The 18,845-nt window shown below is 39.4% G+C and overlaps 1 protein-coding gene across 8 annotated transcripts in view; it reads right to left on the reverse strand.

Annotated features, from left to right (window-relative positions):
* lrp1bb (low density lipoprotein receptor-related protein 1Bb) overlaps window positions 1–18,845 on the reverse strand; it is a 251,401-nt gene that overhangs the window by 94,157 nt on the left and 138,399 nt on the right. For all 8 annotated transcript variants that reach the window (XM_056389279.1, XM_056389275.1, XM_056389278.1 and 5 more), the window contains 6 exons: window positions 16,452–16,652; window positions 13,798–14,043; window positions 10,547–10,744; window positions 9,172–9,376; window positions 3,868–4,032; window positions 3,274–3,518 (listed from right to left, as the gene is read on the reverse strand). In XM_056389279.1, coding sequence (XP_056245254.1) covers window positions 3,274–3,518; window positions 3,868–4,032; window positions 9,172–9,376; window positions 10,547–10,744; window positions 13,798–14,043; window positions 16,452–16,652 — 1,260 coding nt within the window. The remainder of the gene's footprint in view (window positions 1–3,273; window positions 3,519–3,867; window positions 4,033–9,171; window positions 9,377–10,546; window positions 10,745–13,797; window positions 14,044–16,451; window positions 16,653–18,845) is intronic.

The following is an 18,845-nucleotide window of genomic DNA, read 5'->3' on the forward strand; positions in this document are numbered from 1 at the left end:
AACAACTACACAGAGTAAAGAGAGCACACTTCAGAATTTGAGTAGACTGCCACCATTATAGGCTGACATTTAAAACATGTACTTAAAAAAAAAGACATTTACAAACCAGTCTCATTCTGAAACTCAAAGAAAATGTGAATTTTTAAACGGACAAAGGAGGCATAGCTGAAAACATAGCTGTTGTGTAACAGAAAAAAAAAATGGCATCCATTTATAACAAGTTTACAGACTTCAAGAGAAATGGCACAGTATATGTGTAATGTTTAAGTAGGTCTCATTTTAATTACAAAACGTCTGGTTTGGAACAGCGATACTGAGTTTGACTGAGCTCTACTCATCTTCTGCACACACATAGCTTTTTAGGTTTGTTTCCTATTCAACTGGATCTTAAGAAGTTTAAGAGATGTGGAAATAAATTACAAATTTTAAAAATTGTTTACATGTAAGCTCACAGGAATTAAAGGTAAGATAATGTCAGTTACTCTGTTATGGAAGGGTAGCAGAATATACAGGTTAAGACCCTTATCTGCTGACATTTTCTACCAGATGTACACAGCAGGCTGAGTTTCAACAGCTTTTAACAACTGCACAGTAATATCAAACGAGCGGCACATTTGAAGGAGTCAGTTTTCATGAATTTCTTACCTATCTAATAAATCATCTCAGCAAAACTAAAGAAAGTCACCCATAGTTCAGTTATTTTACATTATGCTGCAATCACATTTCATGCATCAAAAACATCCATTCCTCCATCTACCCTGAATGATTCATGTCAAACAAGCTCATTCAAAGTTCATTTCCTGGACTCCTTAAGTGACACATTGGAGAGCGACATTGCATCACAAATGTGGCTTATTTACGACAAAAATGTACCACTGTCTCTGCAAAATGGAAACGGCACCCATCTGACTGAGTATGCTAATAGGGCGACATCACAACAGCGCTGCATTCACCTGAATCATGCTCTTGAGGGATGAGAGGCGGCGACAACGGAGCCGAGTTGTTTGTTTGCTCTAAACTGTCAGATTTCCTTGTAAGAAATGGTGAAAAATAGTGGTACTCTCTAAAAATAAGGAGAAATGCTTATTTTTAATCCAAAAGTCAGATTCAGAGAAGGCCCAGTGTAGTGATGATACAATTTAGTATGTGATTCCTTCCACTGAGAGACCTGTATTTGCTGTGCTGATTTGTTTCAAAGCCTGTTACATTTGTCATGATAGTGCTGCTGACAGTGTGGTTTGGCTGCCTGCAAATAACTATGTTCTAAATGGCATAAATATTATACTGATTATGGAAAGTTTTGCACCGTTGTGACAGTAAAAAGATCCAAGTTAATCGTCTTCAGCTCCACCGCTTTTTATTCCTTGTTCACTTAAGGGAAAATGACAAATATAAGCAGGAAAAATAATAGTACTGGTAGTTCAGCTGAAGACTCCATAGTGTCGATACATGTAGAGCTTTCACTGTGGCACCTGGCAAATAGCTCCTGAGACCAGCAGCATATTATTACTGTTGAGTTCGTCCATCTTCATCACATCTGTCCCTTTCTTTTTCTCTGGTCCAGATGTTTGGGGTCTAGTGGAGCCTCACAGCTTCAAGGCCTTGGTTCCAGCTACAGTGTATAATAGCCTGATGTAAATGCTAGCCCCCACCACCCCCCCGCCGCTGAGCTCTTTTAAATCGGATTAGACACGCTTACTGTCATCTTTGGAAAAGCAGTCCCATTTTGCTCACACTTATCTATGGTGAACAGTCATGAGAATGCAGATACAGGAAGGAAACAAGTAAATTAACTTGTGACACACTGGAGTAGCAGTGGAATTGCTAAATAGATGTAAACCCGATTACCACCGTAATAATGCCCATTTCAGGAGGGTGGCTCGCAAACGAAGAGATCCGAGGGGGATACATTTCAAACTTGGCAAAGGAGAAAAAGGCAGTTGTGGCAGAGTCTGATCCATCAGTCAGTTGGTCCTGGCACATAGGCCAAAATGATCCATAATCCAGTGTTTCATTTTGGTGGATCTGCTTTACAAATCAGGCAAAAAATCTATTTCAAACAACCTATTTACAGAAAAAAAAGAATGATAAAGTGAATTGAAAAAAGATTTCATGCCATTAATTTTAAGCTCGGCAATAAATCTTACAAGCTGATCTGCATATCAAATAAAAATTGGCTTACATGTGTAGGCCTTCTGTCAGACAGCACATCAGCAGTGTTATTTTTGTGGTCAGAATCTTGGATTACTTGGTTGCTCACAAAATTGATTACCTATTCAACTGTGACACTAACAGATTCAGAGGCGTTCACTGAAAAGAAATTGCTGGGAATATTAATGAAGTTTCAGAACTATTTTATGCATTTCCTGTCATCACAACACACTATTCATATTACTAACTAATTTGATTATCGGATATGCCACAAGTATTCATTGGTGGATGTATTTCTCATTCTGTGTCTGTCTTTATTCACATTCAGGGTGAAAAAGAAAAAAAAAAAAGATTAAGTTTTAATATAGTAGTATGAGCCAATTACAATAATTTGGATGGTGAGAAAAACACATTCAGAGGTACCATTAACTCAAGCTAGCTAATTCTCTGCATGAGTACCTTTTTCATTTAGACACATGCTTGCTGATTGACAGGCCAAATGAAGGCAGAAGCTGAAATTAATTACATTGTCCTGTTTTTTCTCTCCTGTCAGTACATGAGAATAAATTCTGTTTTAAAAGATAATGTATCCTCAGTCAATAACCAGTGGTTCACGGAGGATCATAGTGAAATTCTATCTGGATGCTCCTTGTTTACCTACAGTAGGATAATGTGATAGGATGTGATGAGTTTGAACCTTAAAGCTCTTAACAGGCACACACTAAAAGTGAAATTCCTAAAAAACATGATTACTGTTCTTGAACCTTTTTAATTTGAGTTCTCATTCTGCTCTATTTTTAATGATAATTCTTTAGAGTTTCAAGTCACAAGGTAAGAATATCTCCAAATTTACAAGGGCACAAACATGATAAAGAAGCATTTATGTCATATTTCGGTTTTGTATCCTGTTACAAAATCTTAAGATGATTTATGTAAGGCTTTGTGCTTTCAAATAATGTATACTTAGAACTAGATGCCATGCAAAATTTGGTAATACAGCAAGTGTGTCACCTAAGCATAACCGAATAATTATATACAGACCTCATTCCAGCTAACATAGTGAATTGTCTCTTTTCTATGAGTGTCACACCTCGAGCAGCAAAGCCAGAAAACTGTTCTCACCTTGTGGCTGCCTGCTGGGGTGGAAGATCTGCAAGTCAAAAGGTTGAGCACTTGTCTTCTGGATGACTGTGACATTTCGCCCAGTCCACTTATTGGCTCTCGCTAAAGTGTTCGTCCTCCAGTCTGTCCAGTACACATTGCCTCCATACAGAGACACAGCGAAGGGATGGGACAGGTATTCATGGCCCCTGAGGATTTCAATGACCCCACTACCATCATAGAGTGCAGAGAAAATGGCATCGGAGCTGTTCAAAAGAGATCAACACAAAGGGCCATATCAAAGTTTAAACTGCTCTTCAAATGCATTGAAAGGGAACAGTAGAAATAGGCAGATCAAAGTGTAACCCACCGGTCCACTGATGAAACTGTTAAATTGTTCAAGACCCACTTAAAACCAAATATGGCCATTGCACTAAGATCTCTAAATATTACATTCCCTCCATTATTAAATGCCCAATGGTAGATTGGAGACTCAAGTTACATTTTGACTCAGGGAATGGTGAATCCTTTGCAGTGTATACTGTCTCACATGTTAAAAGTTAGAACAGGTGTGAATGCTTCTGCATACAACATGAAACTACTATAGTGGTATACCGTGCATCTGTCCAGACGATCCTCTTTTCCAGATGATCCAGAGTCAGTCCATTAGGCCAGGCGCCAATTTCCATATCTTTAAACACAATGTGTCGACCCCCTCCACTCATTGATGCAGCCTCAATTCGGGGGAAAGTAGCATCCCAGTCAGTCCAGAAGAGGATCCTTGGAGAAGAAACCCAAAAGAGAACAGTTAGTATTGATTATTATCCATTTGCTGTTACAAAGAAAAGCAACAATAAACAAAAACCTTATGGAAAAAAAAGAATATGAAAGCGATTCCTCAGCTATTTATACTTGTTTGTCAACGGAACAGTAATCACATATCTAATGCTCTTGAGACTGTATGCATTAACACAGACAGTGATGGTGAAGACTGTCCGAGAACAGCACCAGCGATCCAGTGCAACCCTCAACATCTGTGACAGGCCTTGACATGGGAGGCCATCTGTTTTTTTATGACTTTTTTCATAGCTCAATGAGGTCTGAAAATGAACACTGTCATTGATGTGACCATCGACAGTATCTTGAGTCCTACTCACACCCCATCACACATCACTTATGTCCTGACTTGGTCCACAAAGTCAGCTAGAATGCGGGAGAAAATGGGTGTCTGAGGTTAAATCACATACTGACGACAACGAAACAGTGTTAGGAAGAAATATCCATGTCCAGATCAATAGCCGTATTCACTTGATAAGGCCTCCCTGATCAATGACCCACTCCTTTGAGTGGATTCAAGTAATTAGATTAGAATTATTGCCCTGGAATGGAAATGCGTCTTTAGGCACCAAAAGCACCCATTAATCCTACTCTGCACAGCCACGAAATGTAGTCATCCTCCCAAATGTGAAAGAGCACTATAGGAGAGAGTGCATGAGCAGATTACTCATTTTTTAAGAGTGTTAAATTGATTTTAGGAATGTCTGGGTTTTGCTTTAATCTGAAATATACTGGCCACAGTATACAACCACTGGCTAGTTCTTAGAGGCATTAATCCAAAGTAAGCACCTAATGTGATATACCAGCAACACACCAGCAGCAGAAAAAAAATGATTCAGCATTTTTGTGTAATTTGCATGAACATATTCACATGGTGACAAATGAAAGGAAAAACCTTAAAAATTAATGATTGGAATAACATAACAAATGCAGATGCTTCCACACAGGTGCAGTGCGTGGTACAGTTAAACAAGCAGAATACAAGACAGACATCCAAGGCTCTGGAGAGCCACATTGGAGATTGCACGGGCTGCTGCCATGCTTTAACTGTTGTTTGACCTCCAAGACCTTCGTTGGGTAGACATAATCAAGGATAGAACTGTTATGTGTGTTCACTCACAGCCACCCTAAGAAACTCTTTTATAAGGCCATTTCCTGGAATGTGGATTTCCTTTGTAACTGATGCTGTAGGTGTCCCATTTTGTCTCGACGTTGCTCTGATAACCTCAACTTCATCAGAATCTTCATCCCCACACCTCCACTGCTGCATCATCTTCTCACGCACACCAGACATTGCAATGCTGAATAAGCTGTTCCACAGAAACGCAAGTAGCATACCTTCTTCTCTGCTGACTGGATGATTTTATTGTCATGGTTTGAGTCACTGCCAATACAGTGTTGTTCTGAGTGAACACCTTTATCCTGTGATGAAACTTTTCTATCCTATGAGAGCTGTCTCTTCCAGGATGACAATGCCCCCATCCATAGGGCATGAGGGGTCACTGAATGGTTTGATGAGTATGAAAATTATGTGAATCATATCCTATGACCTTCAGAGTCACCAGATCTTAACCCAGTAGAACAACTATGGGAGATTTTTGACTGACGTGCTACACAGCACTCTACTGTCGTCAAAACGCTAAATGAGAGAGTATCTTTTGGATGAATGGTGGTCATTCCTTCAGTGGAGTCCGGCAACTTGTAGGGTCAATGCAAAGGATCATTGAAGCTGTTCTGGCAGCACGTGGTGGCCCAAAGCCTTACTAAGGAGCATTATGTTGGTTTTTCCTTTCATTTGTCACCTATTTGTATCATCTACTAACATATTGCCAGATTCTGTGAAAAGTTGGACCGTAAAACTTCCCTGCACTGCAGTGGTTTGTGAGAGAGAGTTAATGACTACTTGTTTCAGTTAATAGATAATTAGTTTGTCATTAATCTCTGATAAAAGTAAACACTTTTAATTGATTGAATGTTTATATTTAACGAATATGTATACAAATCTATCAAAGTGGAAAGCACCTGGATGGACCAAAATTTACCCTGAATGCTATTTTAAGCAAGCAGTACACTTTGTATGGGTGTAGGAAGAGGTTGGAAGGTCAGAGCTGAAATCCCAGGCCTGACTCATGATTAGTTGCTGATGCAAATCACCTGAGACACATAGGGAGAGCAGCTGTTGAAATGTTGAGTTGTGCCGAGAAGATCCTGCAAGGGTGAACTCTGAGCTTTCCTTTTTTTTTTTTTTACCATCTGTGTCTTTTACCCATATAACAAAAGCTACTATTAATTGCCTACATCCAGAGAGGAGCAGCGCAAGAGGCCTACCAGCCAGATAGCTACCATCACCACCATCCTTGTATAAGGATGTCGTGTGTGAAGATTCCAGTCCTGTGGCTGGAGTCTGTCTTGCAGGCCCAGGAAACAAACCACACTCACAAGGAACAAACAGGACCTCAGACTTGCAACACGCAAGGCCGGGTTCTAACAAAGATGGCATTATCCCATCACATTTCTCAAGACAAAATCAAAGTACACGTTATGCTCAACAACACACAGAACACGCACACAAGTTCAGGCCTACAATCCACAAAACAAAGACTGCAAACTGCAGCATTGCTCCCTCCACTCCACCAAATATTTATTATTCATATCAAAATCAAGACCTCAAATTTTTTCCTGCAGGGCAGTTTCATTGCATGTGAATTAATGTAACCGTATCTTCAGATGCATAAAGGATCATGGCATCCTGCCCAGATTCCACCCTTCTCTACCAGGGTTCCCTAACCAACCGTTAAAGTCACAGTGCCATGGCATGGAAATGATCCTTCAGCAGCCCCATCAGCTGTTTGCTCTGGCAAACACTGACTGTTGGGTTTGATGGGTTGAATGGCCAGACAGAGGCATACCTGCTGGGAAGTGAACCTCGTTCTCTGCAGTGGTGGGTGAGTGCTTCTTCCCTACCTTCCTCGGATGTCCCTAAATTTTTTAAATCTTTTCAGTATCGCTCCTTGCAAACCTCATTTCTCTGATTCAAAGCAGCTGCTGCTAGGCAACAATTTATACCTGCATTATATATTAAAGCTATATATTATATATATAAACAAAAAGTGTACATCTTAACCATTATTTATTAAAATTAAACTTAGTTTGATGTTTTCCTAACAAGCAAAATCCTTCGGGGCCTATGTGGTTGAAATAAATTCAGCTTTTTTCTAAAATGATTATATTTGATGTAAGATATTTTGACTTCTCACTATTATATACCCACCTCCAGTTCCACTACCAAATTAATTTGAAGTAACCTGAAATAGTTTTCTGTGAATTTCTTAGATCAGTGTAAAAGCCAGAGAGGGCTGCATTGACACAAATCCTAGCCATGTGCACGGAATACATTTTCAGACCTTTGTACACTTACAATTGTGTTGAGAACACACAAATAAATAACTAATTGACCTTGGCCTTTGACCACAGCATTCTTCCAGTTCATACTTCAGTCCAAGTGAATGTTAGTACCAGATTTGAAGAAATTCCCTCAAGGTGTTCCTGAGATATCGCCTTCATGAGAATGGGATAGATGGACAGACGTAAAGTGGGGTAAGTATCGACGGACAACCTCAAAACATAACGTCTCCAGCCACAGATGTTGCCAGCGCATAAAAATCATGGCAGCTAATTAGACTTAATAAAACTATGTTCTTAACCCTGGATTAAAACACTCCATCCAAAGATAATGTTGATCTGTGGACAGACAACCATAATAAAATACTGAATAATACTGACATGAACCATATCACTACACATCCAACCATGACATCTTGCATGAATTTAAGGCTATGTCAATGGTTAAATACAAAAACAGAATGCCTAACAATTATGATACATTATAATGTATTTTCCACAAGGCTCTATAAAATGATGCACCGCTCAGTAAATCTTATTATCAGATTAAAAAGTACAATCAACATCAATAGTAAATAACACATGCGCAGGCACTTACAGATTAGTGAGCACCTCCCAAACATACACACAATTTCTTTAATGTTCAAGGGCTACAGATACCTTATCTCTTAAATTCTCCTCTCTAGAATAACATGTAATGTGTTTTGTTATCTTGTAAAATGAAATATATTTCTTATAATAAGGAGATAACAAAACTACTTTGTTTGTCATTACAACAAGATTACTGCAAAAAGTTTGGATTTCACAATAAGAAAAACATGTATTATAACATGACAAACATGTATGTCATGCCTGCAGCCTAAGAGCCTTCCCCTGTTGTTGCAAGTTTGATGTGAGGAGTTTACTTTTTGTCCCATGTGAGTGTGTTCTGTTTAGGCAGTTTACTTTCATTTCAAAAGGGTGAATGGCAAAGATCTAAATTGTTACGTAGTGCAAAACAAACTCTTCCAGGTGTGTGGCATCAGAGGGAAATAATGAGTCAGACCCGTGTGATGTCGGTGCTGACCCACCAACAACCTTATTTAACAAATTAAAAGGTTTATCAGAACTCTCGTTATAACAAGGAAAAGAAAATATAATCAGTGCTCTGCAACAGGTGCTGTGTCTCCTCTAATGACTTGCTTGCTTACAGTAAAATGAAGTAAAGGCTGCCATTTCAGAACCACGAATCAGTCTACAAATGCTCTCCCCATGCATCTCAGCAGGATAAACAACTATGATTTTGAAAATTGGGCCCTGAGAGGGATGATGAACAAACAAGAACATAGCATATTTTGGGCTGTTTATTTGAAGGCCTTGCTAGAAATGTTTTAAAGAAAAACATTCTCGGGGAACAAGGGTGAAAGGATAGTAAAGCATATAAAATGGAAGAAATGGTCGGGGTGGTATTACCCACATCAGTTGTCATTACTGGAATGGAGAGCACAGCACTGTTATTGATGTATTCTATATCTGCTGCCTTAATGGACCTTAACACAGCAGACATCTTCATACATCAAGGCAGATGCAGAAGTGAGGAATACAAGGAGGTTGTAATTTTACTTTATTCCAATAATCTTGGGGCCTGATGGATGGCAAGGCTACCAGCAGGTTCTGTGTGGGAGTTAGTGCATAACATACCCCTGCCCTGGGTCGAGAGCAATGGCCCGTGGATGCTCCATGCCTCCAGCAATCAGTGTGGTGCGCATATCTCCATTAAGCTTGGCCACCTCAATCTGGTCCAGATTGCTGTCAATCCAATACAGTTTCCCTGTAATCCAGTCCACAGCCAGGCCCTCTGGGGTGGCCAGGCCATGCTGCACAACCACCTCAATCCCTGTCACCCCTGAAACAACAACAACAACAGGAACATCACAATATTACTATGTAGAACTAATATAGTTTTTCCACCACATGGTACCGACAGTACTTGACTTTTGGTACCAGGTACTTCTTTTTGTATTGCAGATAGTTCACCCTCAATGTGGCACTATTACTATAGCGACGATGCATGAAGCTATTGTGATGTCATCTTCAGCACACATGAATAATGGAATATGGGATACAAATGGGATACAAAATGTCTGCATCACCTCAATTGATCACGGCATGGTTTTGCGGGTTGTCATACTAAAAGTATAGTACAATAAATAAAAGAAATCTAACAGCCTACAGTCAGCGGTGTACAGTTTGGCTGTTTGAAAATGGTCGGTTTGTTCAGAACGTCCCATCTCGCACAATGATAATGCAGTAGTGAAGATTGACCTATTAGTAGTCTGCAGTGCTTGGAACCTCAGCGGAGGTGACACCAAAAAAAAAGTACCAGGTACTATTCACAATTTTTGCCTGATGGAAAACCAAAAAGGTGAGTAGAGCCAAGCTGGGGTTGAGCTGGTGGACAAGGGCTATGACAGACATTGTATTCAAGGGGCAGCAGTGGTTGGTGTCTCTCTCAAGTGTTCAGGAAATCATTTGAAAAGCAGAAGAGAAAACTTTCAAACTCTAGAGAGGAATGCTCTTTTATATAAATAAGATTGCTTTCTACTGGGTTCCATTAAACATATCAAAAGGGATTTTCCACAATATTTATAATCCAGTTGTTTACAATTATTTTCAGAATTTGGGGCTTTTATGTGTGTTTCACAAAAGGGTGGAATAGCACAACTAAGAGGCGATTTGTACAGTTCCATGGAGGGAAATAAAGGCACAAGAATTCAGCAAATGCCACCCACAAAAATACAGTGTGAAGGAGAAGTTCTGATTCATAATTTTATGAGAGGGAGATATTGTACTGTAACAGCTGAGGATCTCTAGACCTGCAATACCAGTATTTTTAGCTTTGGTAACAGTGACAATATCAACTGACTGTATCAGAGCTGACTATGTGTAAACGCAATGGAATAAAACAGTGTTATCAATTGCAAAACATGACTCTTTAGCTAATACATCACAGCAGTCTTTAGATATATAACAAATGTTTGTGTAAATGGCCATGTGTACTCATGTGTGTGCATACCGCCAGACTCAGAGAGCCTTCCCCTGTAGATCTTATCCTCCACCACATCTGTCCAGTAAAGTAGGCTTTGATTAAAGTGGAAGTCCAGTGCGATGGTGTTCCTCAGCCCTGGCACCAACAGGCTGTAGTCCCGCTTGTGAAGGTCTATTCGTCTTATCTCATGCCGGATTGAGAAAATGATGAAAGCCTCAAAGGGATCTGGTCATGGGGAGAGACAGGAAACAATCACAACATTTTATAAGAGTGCCACCTTGGTCTAAGCGCAACATCTTGACTATTAGTTGATCAGCAATGTGTGAAATCATGTTGTGGACAGTGTTTAGACACTTAGACAATTAAAAATTGTATCAGATCAAACCATGACAGTTTTGTGAGGTCAAGACAAGATGTGAAAATGATCAGCCACTGTGCATATTCGCAAGCATGCAGAGATGCACACATACACCTTACATACAGAACACATAACATCATTAATAATAATAATACATTTTATCTATTAGGTCCCTCTCAAGGCACTCATGGACACCTCGCAACACACAGTAAGTAATCAAGAATAGCGACAGACAGTAATCCAACAAGGCATAACATATAAAATAAGTAAGAATAAACAGAAATGCATAGAATGCTAGCGCTGGTGTCAAACAGAATAGGCAAAATTAAGGAGGTGCGTTTTGAGGTGGGATTTGAAAGAAGGAAGAGTGTCGACATTATGGACACGTGCTCGGAGAAACAAAGCTACCTATAAGTATCTGCCCATACACTAATATATATTGCATGTTCTGCTTTGTTCAAGTATTTGATAGAACCGAAGCTGTTGTATAACTTTAAGGTCACAGTTTATCATTGTATTGACTACTTTTAAAATACATACAGTATCAGGACACCCTTGGGCCCCTAGCTCACCGCAGGGGCCCTTACATCTCATCTTTACTAATTTTTCATGAAAGTACCAACATATGTTTTTAACATCAGTGCTTATTACGTCAGTCATCATTTTTTGCTTACAGTGTGCTTTGTAAATAAATTGATTTCAGGCTGGATGAAAAAGGCAAGGGATCAAAGAAAACACCCAAAACAATACTTCACATTACAGATAACCGTTATCTGCTAGCTTCTGAGTAAATCTGTAGCTGCTAAAGAACTCACCAGATGACATAACATTTGCATAAAAGCAGCAAAAGAGAAACTTAACCAAGACTGTTCCTCTGGTCTGGGAGCAGAGAGAATTGCTACTTTTTCAATGTACAAAGGGGACACACGCCAATAGATGTGTTGCACTGTGTTTTTGAGCATCTGGGACCTATAGGTACAAAGGCAAAAGAGACGCACATTACAGGCCTCTCTCATAGAAGGCATGTTAACATGTCACAGTAGGAAAAGCACAAGTGTAAAAAATAAAATTAATAAAGGCTGAATTTTGTTTTGCTGGTTCAGATTGATATTGTGTGTGCTAGTTCACTGTCATATAGTCATCGACTAATCGGACACTTGAAAAGAAGAAAACCATTGTAAACGCTTTGATCAACACCTTTGCTTTTCCTACTTCGACATGTCAAAATTTCTGTATGTATTATAGTTGTATGCTTATATTAATATATAAAATTTGCAGAGGACCTGGAACAATTTAACAATTTAATCTAGTTCTTTCACTTAGCTTGCTCTCTCTGTTGATCCACTGTGTAGAGGACATGTTTCCACCATCATGTAGTCTAAATTTATATGCATCAGTTACAGCCAAACCAATTTGTTACCAAATACTTTGGGAATAAAAAAAATTCCTTTTTTCCATTTTCTTAAAAAGTAGATACATTTGAGAGTAGTCTCTTTTGAGAAATACATTTTGCAGGGTCTCTAAGAAGTCGCTAAATCTAGCGACAAGTCCTAAAGCTGGCAACAGTGCTCACATACTCAACTTGTCTGGCCTTGCCCACTGAGGCTTAGCTCAATCAGTAAGATTATTTCTAGCTCCAGAACAGCTCAGCTTCTGAGAAAACTAAAACTTGAAATCCATCACACAATGACACTTGAACACACTTAAACTAATTTAACAACACACAGAACCCACCCTGTACATACACGCACAGTCTTTCAAATATGTTTTTTTTTTTTTTTTTTTTTTTTGTGAGCCTTATCTTCACAGCACTCTAGACTAAACAATACTTTAGGGAACAGAACTGTTTGCACACAAATGCAATTAAAATTATGTCCTTGTTTCAATGATACGTTTCAGTATTGTAACCAAACTTGCTACAATGCTACCAGAGAGAAGATTTGTACTTGTACTTCCGCACAAATATTTTATTACGGAGATAAGCAAAGGAAAAAGAGGGGTAGATTTGTGCTCGGGACTTCACAAAGAATCCAATAACACCTCTCTCAATATGAAACTGGATTGTTTGTGTTTGTATGCAAAACTTGATTTATGATGAAGCTGTAGAATTCTGATCTGCTTGCAGAGAAAATTGTGTAGTCTCTTCCTGCGTTAATGCAAGATTAGAGCTGCAACTGCCATCAATCTTGAAGTGAAATAGAGAGGCGAGTAATCAAACGAGGTCCATAAATCTGCATATGACAAGCCAACAGCATGTGTGTGTAACTATTGTATTTCAAGAGGTTCCATCAAACAGATTATTCAATGACAGCAATCAGAATAGCGGAAAGTTTGAATTTATAATGTGATATTACACTGGTACAATGTTTGTGGTTGTATGAGATTAGGCCTGAGGTGAACCTCTGCACAAAAAAGTGAAGTAACAAATCTCAGGGGGTTTACGACAGGAGAACATGTTTCTTTCACTCAGCATCAGCACGGATAGAAACAGACAGGACCTATCACACAGATGTCGCTTCAGATTTGAGGCTGATTGAATTTGACCTGACAGTACTCTCAATCACCATCTATTGCTATTCGTCAGACCACCCCCTGCACTCGTTCAGCACTCAGAGGCCCTAACACAAGAACCTTCTAATTCTGTAGTTTGACTTATGTTTTTTTCCAGTTTCTATGGTGTGAGTCTTTGCTTCTGGAAAATGAGTTTTAAGTAAGTAATGTAAAACTCATATTTCCAGGCACCAACACAGCAAGAATACAGTCTAAGAGCAAAGATTCCAGCTCAGAAGCAAAGACTGTAGAGGTACAAGTTTGCCCTAGGATCAAATTTAATATTACAGCAGACAAACCCAAAGCCGCTCAGCATCATGACAACCAACAGCATCAATAAAACAAATATTAAAAAGCTAGGGTCTGTTACCTGTGCTGTGACAGCTGTCTCCGTCTGGGTCGAGCATCCATCCTGGATAACAGGAACACTTCACTGTGGTCTTGTACTGCTCACACACCTGGCTGCACTTCAGGTGATGGCTGCAGTAGTCCACCACCTCACACGTCTTGTTGCTGGAGTCCAGGTGAAGCCCAGGGGGACAAGAACACACAACCCCTTTCCCCGGTGCCACGGTGCACTGGTGACTGCAGCCCCCTCTGGCTACAAGACACATATCTGGGGTGAAAAGAGGACAGAGAGTCTTAGAAGCTTTACAGATTCTGAGAAAGAGAATGAGATTTTTCTTTTCTTTTTTTTTTAAGTTATTTTTTTGGGCAATTTTTGCCTTTATTCGGATAGGGACAGGAAAGTCGCGGAGAAAGAGGGGATAACATGCGGCAAAGGGCCACGGCTTGGACTCAAGCCCATGGCCGCTGCAGTAAAGACTGAGCCTAAGTGGTACGCGCTCTCCCGGTTGAACCGACGGGGTGCCCAGAGAAAGAGATTTAAAATAGCATTATGTATGAATGATGAATGAAAAATGTGTGTGGTGGCTCTGTAACAAAGTAGTATCTGGCCATCTTACAGATCCTCTAATTTCCAACAACTGAAATGTTTTATATGTGAACATAATGTTGCAAGGATAACACACTTTTCACTCACAGCAAGAGATCATAAGTCAAGTACAAGGAATGTTTTCACAATCTAATGAAGACAAAAGTGTTGCATAACAAACCAGCCTCAGTACAGCAGCTGTGTGAATTCACCTGAGGGGTGAAAGGGTTTTATTTCTGACACCGCTTCAAAAACAAAACTGGAAAAAGACCATAATGCGCTGTTCCTTTCAGATGTGATATAAAGACAGACATGTCTTAACTTGCTCATGCTCTTTAATCTTGTAAGAAAGTTGTTTTTCTGCCAAGCACACCCAATTCTTGTTTGAAGTTGCCAGGTCAAAACAGCAAAGAATATCAGTGAAAATGAAACTGATCTGGCCTCCCTTTTCCCACCGTGATTAAGACGTGTCTTGTGGGCAAGGACAATCCCTCAGCTGGGGGTAAATGGACTATGTGGTCATAGTTGTCAACAGTGGGTGCAAATCCTGCTGAGCTGGTGCAAATCAATCGGATCCTCAAGGTCCTTCTGAACACATCCTAATTGTCTATGAGCAGGCAAAAGCTCTTTTCAGCTACAATAACAGACACTCGAGAGTCCTGTAGCGAATGAACCTCCATGTTTACACTGCTCACTTTAACAGATTAGATGGCTGGGGCTAGTCACATGAGATCCCTTTCTTCCCTCTTAAGGCTGATGGACAAACATTTCCACATTTGCAATTATCGAGAAAGCAGAGTATTTCTTTATGTTTTGTCCCTTTGGTCTCTGAGACAACACACACTGGTTCCTCGTCAGGCACTAAGCTGTTGAATGTGAAGGAGAAGATGAGAGCACAACTTCACTGGTAGATATTTCTCAACATCCCCTGATATAACATTAGGTGAAAAAAGTGAGAGTTAGCACAGATGCTGTGAGGAGCCTCAGCAGGTAACATGTCCTCAACCTCGACAGTGAAAATTGAAATGTGACAGAGCTGCAATATTTCCACTAAAGCTTTTTGCAGCTCTTAGCTGATCTTATGTAAATTATAAAGTGCTTTATCTAAATAAAGATTTGCACAGAAGAAATTGCTTGGTTTTAATTTGCAATGTAAATGTGGTTTACTTATTTGTCACCATTTTCTTTGTTTTATTTTCCATTAAAACAACACCACTGACTCCAATGTTTCTATACTTGCAAGACATGGCAATCAAAAGAACTCAAACACAGTTGGAGCACTGCAAGATCCAAAATGCCTAAGAGTCCATGGAAGTCATTATTTCTGACAGGTGTTCTTGGTCTTTTCACTTAAAAGTGATTTTCGCTCAAAATATATCTTTTGACTATCAAACACTCACCCCCTGTAGGCTTGAAACGTGGCTATAAAAAGTTCCTAATGAGGAGCAGCAGCTGTGGTCAGCTTGAATTTTGATAACAACAGATTCCAATGTTGACAAGTTTTGATGGCGTAAAGTATCAAAACAACTACAACTTCTCAAACTTTGCACAAATCTTACATCTAGTCCATCACCCTCCTTGGAACTCAGGAAGAAGTATATTTAGTCAATATTGGGGACAGACACTGATACATTTCTTCCAAGGTTGTGACACCAGTTTGTGAATGGCCTTTTATCATTTTAATATGACAATGCACTAAACAGAAGAATGTATTGGCTGTCTTGCTTAGTCTGCTGCCACTGTGACCCACACCCAGATTAGTAGTTCAGACACGATGGTTGGATAGAATGCACAAAGCCATGTCCAGAGAGATATGTTTTTTTCAAGCTTAGTGGGGAAGGAGTTGATTGGTCTGCACAGAGCCCTGACTTCAACCCCATCAAACATGTTTGGAATTAATTGGAACACCGACTGAGCTAGTTCGTTGCCCAGCCTCCAAAATCTTGTGGAAAGCCTTCCAAGAAGAGTGATGGCTCTTACAGCAGCAATACCAATTTTTTTGTAGTGTATTTGAGTGGAGTATCACTTTATAAATAAAAACAAAACCAAAACAAAAAAGATATGACATGCACGGACAGGACAAACATTACCACAGATGGGTCCTTCATCCGAGCGGTCTGCACAGTCCACTTTGCCATTGCAGATCTTATCAGGTGTGAGACAGACAGAGGTGTTGTTTGCACAGGGGTACTTGGGTGGCTTGCAGATAGCAGATTCACAGGACTCCTCATCTGAGCGGTCCTCACAGTCAATGTCTCCATCACACACCCAGCTCTTTGTGATACACTTGCCTGTAGCATATAGGATGTGGAGATAGGCAGACATTAATTGTTTTAAGCATGTAAACATTTGAGAATTAACAATTCCAAGTTTGACTGCGGTTCGTTTCTTTTATACAAATAACATGGGATTCATAAATACATTTCCTGGCATTACTGGCCCCAAAGTTAACGTGATAAATTCAGTGCTTGCAAAGCTCTTAATCATATCCTAAGATTAAACATTACATAGCAAGAATCTTATTTCTCAAGGGGGGCTCAATCAACAACAAACTCTTTCTCAGTTCTGTACTTAATGTTCATCTTCAGGAAAAAAAATCCACAGATCAATAGTCCTTATGCTGATACTTGCACTAGAGTGTAATGTGTAATTCCCTCACTGTGCAAGTTAGAAAGAGGTGGAACCACTGGGAGAGGCGAGGAAGAAAACAACACAGATACCGGGATGTATCATCATTTTTGCACTCTCCCAGGTGAAGCCTGGATCGCAGCATATTCCAATTTACAGTTTTTCCATCAAAGCTACATCATAGGGTTTTGAGATCCCACTGGTTTGTGCTTGGTGCCGCATCAGTGCAAACGGATGTGGGAAGCTGAAGCAACTGCTGAGGGTGTGTGGATCTTGTGTGTGTTCAGGTATGTCTGTGTGTATTTTTGGTTTCATATCACTTTTAAGCTTTCCAGTTGGCCCTACAAAAATATAGTCCCACAACATTTTTGATTTAACCCTTCATGTTTCTAAATGCTTAATGCGACGCCACTGCAGCTGCACAGATAAAAATGAAAGGTTATGTGAACTTCAAATGCACAAGCTTTTCCATGTGTAAAATATGGACAACACTTGAGGCACAAAAATCTTCCCTTTTAAGTGGAATCAAAATGCATGCTTGTGGTAATGCATATAGACAAGGAGGTTAATCATTTGTATAATTGAATTAACCAGTCTTGATTCTGGCAAATTCACCTTGAATGATACAGCAAAAAAAAAAAATCCCACTACTTCAACCTGATGAGTTTCATGAGTGTGTAGAAAGCAGAGGAAGGGAAAATCATGATTCTATTCAGGGAGAAGGAGGAACAAAAAGGAAGGAGTACTTCTGAGTGAGTTTATTAAACATAACCGTTGCCTATTATTTTTAGTATGAAATAAATTTTTTATGTTCTTTCCAAACATAGAAAACCTTAAACATCTAAAAGTTTCATCTTTAATTCAACAAAACTGAAGCATATCCACAGATGGACTGCCTACAGAGCTGGCAACTTTTTTATTTATGGTGGTCCTTCCTGTATTTTTAAATAACATGAGTAAATTCATGTGTTGATTTTTTTTTGTTTAACTTTGCTGATTACTGGGAGCGCCTCGGTGGCTCACCTGGAAGAGTGCGCACCACATGGGCTTAATCCTAACTGCAGCGGCCATGGGTTCAAAACCGACCCATGGCCCTTTGCTGCATGTCATCCCCTCAGACTCCCCTGTCTATTTCAATGTACCATCAAAAGTAAAGGCAAAAATACTCATAACTTAAAAAAAAGAACTTTGCTCATTATTGTCATTATCAACTTTGCAAATATCTTCAAATTTTTTTGTCATCCTGTACATGTTTTTGTTTTCTAACTCATGTGTAATACATGCACATAGGTAGAAAAATGGTAAGGGGTAAGAGCTGGAAACACTGACTATTCAAATAAACTCATTCATTTTGAGCAAAGCAGTGATCCTGAACTGAGCCTGAGAACAGTGGATGCTCTGCATGACAGTCGACCTCAACACATCCCTCTTTTACAAAATATTAGAATTGTTCAAGATACGTTGTTTTCTAATTTTTTATATCTTTTTTATTTACTGCTGGATAAATACTTACTAGTTCTTACTGTAAGCTCACCTATTCTTTGTGTTTATTTGTTGTAGGTTTATTATATGTTTTTTTCTACATATGTTTTTCCAAATGGACACTGACAAACAAATAAACCTGTGTGCGGATGACCATACCAAGGTTGTTTTGTTGTACTGTTGTCCACATTGAAAATTCAGCAGCATTTTATCCTCTACATGTGTATTTGCATCCACATGTACTCTGACATGTTTGCCTTATAAATATAAGGTCAAGTAAAGTAAAATAAAAGTGTAAATAAAGAAACAGAATCTTTCCCTGTATTTCAACTGAACAGTTAAAATGGCCTTTTTCATAAAGCCTTTTTGAGTAT

Source organism: Seriola aureovittata, chromosome 11 (assembly GCF_021018895.1).
Source record: "Seriola aureovittata isolate HTS-2021-v1 ecotype China chromosome 11, ASM2101889v1, whole genome shotgun sequence".
Lineage (NCBI taxonomy): Eukaryota > Metazoa > Chordata > Actinopteri > Carangiformes > Carangidae > Seriola > Seriola aureovittata.